Consider the following 4,734-nt stretch of genomic DNA (forward strand, 5'->3'; position numbering starts at 1 on the left):
CCTAAAAGAGACAATGTTAGATTAATTTTATGGGATTAAAATAATTGAGGTAGCTCTCCACAGATATGGCAGACAGGACATCTACTGCAACCTTTGTTTCCCTTTTTTGGTCACAAAATGTATTATGCCTGCATTGATTACGTAGTCGTAGAGATGAAGCAAACTTAAAGAACGGCCAGCTCGATCGGATAAAACAACTGTGTCAAAATCTCTTTTAAGCAACACTTAACTTAGCACTACTCCATCCTATATAAAAACATATTTATGGTAGCTCAGTACTTCTATATAAAATGTCTGACCCTCATCCCCTCAAAGCATGATCTAGTACTTCTTGTATCTCTCGAACCCATTTTCCATTGAAATTAATTGAGTACAATGGAGCTTAAAAATCTGATTTTATCTTTCTTCCTCCTCTTCCTACTCGTTGGAATATCCAGTACTACCGCAGCATCCACTGGGAAAATCAAAGTTCGCCGCCCTTGTAAAAGGTTGATGTTCTATTTCCATGACATTATTTATAATGGAAAGAACTCGAAGAATGCAACTTCAGCCATTGTAGGTGCACCAGCCTGGGGGAACAGAACCATAATGGCAGGACAAAGCCATTTTGGTGACATGGTTGTGTTTGACGACCCCATAACCTTAGACAACAATCTGCACTCAACCCCAGTTGGTCGTGCCCAAGGGTTTTATCTTTATGATCAAAAGGACATTTTCACTGCCTGGCTTGGCTTCTCCTTTGTTTTCAACTCTACGCGGCACAAGGGGAGCATAAACTTTGCTGGGGCTGATCCTCTGATGAACAAGACTAGGGATATATCTGTGGTTGGTGGCACCGGTGACTTCTTCATGGCTAGAGGAATAGCCACTTTGATGACTGATGCCTTTGAGGGAGAAGTTTATTTCCGTCTTCGTGTTGACATTAAACTGTACGAGTGTTGCTGATTGTTGATGACGGATTTTGGACTTTGTTGAATGATTCTGAATCATTCGATCTAATGGTCGTTCTTTTCTTTTCTTTTTATTATATCTGGAATAATCCTTGAGAACTCAACGGAGAAGAGTTTCATTTGTTAAATATTTTAACATAAATATTAATAATTGGATTTTTGATTTTCTATGATCCACAATAATAAAATAATGATAATTAAACATGTACCTTTCTCCTAAACATGTACTTTTCTCCATCGGTTTGATGAAAAAATTAATCTGACTATGAGAGAAGAATCACCCTCGCAACTTAGCTTCACATGTGTCTCTCGATGGCTAGAGTCACTCTAATGTAGTAGATGAGAACTCTTAACCCCTCAGTACTATTTATAGACTTCTGACTATCAAGAAATCTAAAACTTTGTGTTTAACTGTAATTAGAGATATAAAGTTAATCTTATCTCTTAGGAGTTTTCTTATCTCATTATAACTCATCTACTAACTGATAAATTTTGAGCTATTTCAAACTCTATCAAGATGAGTAGGGGTGTAAACCGGTTGGTCCGGACAGGAGAAACCGACCGGACCGACCGGTTCGGTCCGGACCGGACCGGACCGACCAAATGCATGGTCGGTTTCGGTCCAATAAATAGGAGAATTTCGGTCTTCGGTCCGGTCTCGAGGTGGAGATTTCTCGGACCGGACCGACCGAATAAAAAATAAAAAAAATAAAATATTATATATATTATTTATATAATAATTGTACAATTAATAATATAAAATTTTAAATATGTTATTAATACTTGTTAATATTTTATAAATTAACAATATTTTATATATATCTTCATCTAACCTATCACTATTAACAATATAAAATTTTAAATATGTTATTAACACTTGTTAATATTCTATGAATTAACTAATATATAATATCAATTAGTTAATTATATAATAATTATATAAATTAATAATGTAATTTATTATCATTAATCATATAAAATATTTTTTTATTGAGTTTGTTACATAATTCACATTAATAAGTCACTTAATTTAATTTAGTATTTTAAATAAATGTTTTTTTACTAATTGATTTAAAAAAAAAAAAAAAAAGGTCGGACTGAATGGACCGACCGGACCGGACCGGATCGATAATTATCGGTCCAGTCCGGTCCCTATAGGGTGTTCGGTCCGGTCCGGTTTACACCCCTAAAGATAAGTGTGTGGGGCATAGAGTTTAAATAAAACTCTTAAATTCTCTTATTTGGCTCATACGCGCATAAAATAATATTTTATGTTCATGAGTTTATTACAGGAAATTAACCATATTGCACAAATTCATATCCTGAAACCTTCATAGCTTAAAATACATTTCAAGAGTTCCGTAATATCAATGATAAACCAGCTACTAATGTGAGTCATGGCGGTCCTCTGTTATATAATCAACAAATTCTCTTCCATGTACCACAACACCAGTAACTTAATTTAACATAATCTTTAATTGGAACAATTAAGGCTAATACTGCATAGGTTCCAATTCATGTCTATTGTAGACATTATCTTGTCATCATTCATTCACACCATTTAATATACATATAAAGTGGAAAGACAAAAAATAGAAACAAAACAACCATAATAAATATCATTTAGTGTCCAAATAGAATTAAAAAGCATCCACGAGCTCATTAAGATGGTCACATCATAAGACCCATTCTATCAACATGTTCTTTATACTACTTTGCTACTAGACACTTCGTTAATGGGTCTGTTATCATAAGCGTAGTATTAATATGTTCTATGGATACTGTTTGTTTCTGTACTTCCTCCTTGACGCTTAGATACTTGAGCTCCATGTGCTTAGCACCTTTAGAATACCTATCATTCTTGGAGAAAAATACTACAAATGAATTATCACAATAAATTCTCAGTGGCCTGGCTATAGAGTCGACAACTCCAAGCCTTGAGATAAAGTTCCTCAGCCATAAACCATGCATTGTGGCCTCAAAGCATGCCACAAACTCAGCCTCCATTGTAGATGATGCAATGATTGTTTGCTTCATACTTCTCCATGAGATCGCTCCACAACCAACAAGAAAACATAACCTGAAGTAGATTTCGTGCTATCTCTGCATATATGTGCATATATCAAGCTCCCAACAACCGAAACATAGGGATTTTTGCCATCTCTTTACGCTCCCACTCAGTTTTAGGACATTGTGATTGGCTAAACTTATCTCCTTTTGATATCGGAGTATCCAGTGATGAACAACTTTTCATGCCAAATCTTTCAAGAACTCTTTCTTTGTAACTTTTCTGAGGCAATCCCAACAATCATTGTTTTCGATCTCAAAAAATTTCGATTCTTATCATAAAAGGTGCCTCATCCATATCTTTCATTTCAAAGTTCTTAGAGAGAAAACCCTTGGTTTCATAAAGTAAGCCAAGATCACTACTAGCTAACAATATATCATCAACATACAAGGTCAAAATTATGAATTTACTTCCACTGACCTTTAGGTATATACATCGATCAATGATGTTTTCTTTAAATCCAAAGGCAGTAATAGTATCGTTGAACTTTAAGTACCATCGCTAGGAAGCTTGCTTAAGCCCGTATATTGATTTCTTAAGCCTACATATTAGGTGATCTTTGCCCTTTTTTGAGTATCCTTCTGGCTGCTCCATGTAGACCTCTTCATCCAAACTTCTATTTAAAAATATTGTTTTCACATCCATCTAGTGTAACTCTAAATCATAATGAGCCACCAATCCCATAATGATCATGAAAAAGTCCTTTTTAGATACTGGAGAAAATGTTTCAATGCCTTCTTTCTGAGTGAAACCCTTGGCAACAAGTCTGGCCTTATATCGTTCAACATTGCCTTTTGAGTCACGTTTGGTCTTAAAGACCTATTTACACCCGACTCTTTTACTCCTTTCAGGCAATTCAACGAGATCCCAGACTTGATTTTGATCCATGGATTTCAACTCTTATTTCATGGCATCGATCCATTTACTAGAATCACTTCCCTCTATGGCTTGTGAAAATGTTAATGGATCTTTGCTTGTCCCAATGTCAAATTTAAATTCCTAGAGATACACCACATAGTCTGCTGAAATAACAGGTCTTTGATCTCTCTGAGATCTGCGTAAGACAACCTGTTCTAGTGACTCCGAACTTGGTTCATCAGTGGTATTATCATTCTGAGATGGGTGATCATTTACTTGTTCCAATGTATCATTGTGATGGTCAGTTGGAGGAACATTATCTTTTCTGAGGATGTAGGTATAGGGACATCTACCCGTACTTCCTCAATGATCACATCTCTAGGTTCAATTCTCCAACTGATCTCAGCAAGTTCAATGAATTTGGTATTTCCTGCTTCCACCATTCTTGGAAAGTGATTACAATAGTAAAACCTATACCCTTTGGATCTTGCTAGGTATCCAATAAAGTACCTACTTACTGTTCTAGGATCCAATTTCCTTTCATGTGGATTGTAAAGTCTCGCTTCGGCTGGGCAACCTCAAACATGCATGTGCCTTAAACTTGGTGTCCTAACAGTCCATAGCTCGAACAGAGTTTTTTGGAACTGACTTACTAGGAACCCGATTTAAGATATACATTGTCGTCTTAATAGCTTCACCCCATAATGTTTGGGTAAGGTAGAATTGCTTACCATACTTCTTACCATATCCAATAAGATCTGACTATGCCTTTCAACAACACCATTTTGTTGTGGCGTTTCGAGCATTGTGCACTGTGCAACAATGCCACGCTATTCAAGAAGTTTGGCGAATGGGCCA

General features: G+C 35.9%; 1 protein-coding gene across 1 annotated transcript; it reads left to right on the top strand.

The window, feature by feature from the left end:
- Positions 1 to 337: 337 nt before the first annotated feature.
- LOC109005491 (disease resistance response protein 206-like) lies at positions 338 to 1,053 on the top strand. Its single transcript, XM_018984455.2, has one exon. It carries the CDS (start codon positions 376 to 378, stop codon positions 943 to 945), a length of 570 nt encoding a protein of 189 aa, XP_018840000.1. The 5' UTR covers positions 338 to 375; the 3' UTR covers positions 946 to 1,053.
- The last annotated feature ends 3,681 nt before the right edge of the window (positions 1,054 to 4,734 follow it).

The sequence above is a fragment of the Juglans regia genome, chromosome 11 (genome assembly GCF_001411555.2).
Source record: "Juglans regia cultivar Chandler chromosome 11, Walnut 2.0, whole genome shotgun sequence".
In the NCBI taxonomy this organism is placed as follows: domain Eukaryota; kingdom Viridiplantae; phylum Streptophyta; class Magnoliopsida; order Fagales; family Juglandaceae; genus Juglans; species Juglans regia.

Excerpts from the sequence above, each read along its gene's own strand:
- LOC109005491 (XM_018984455.2), top strand. The coding sequence starts at position 376 with ATGGAGCTTAAAAATCTGATTTTATCTTTCTTCCTCCTCTTCCTACTC.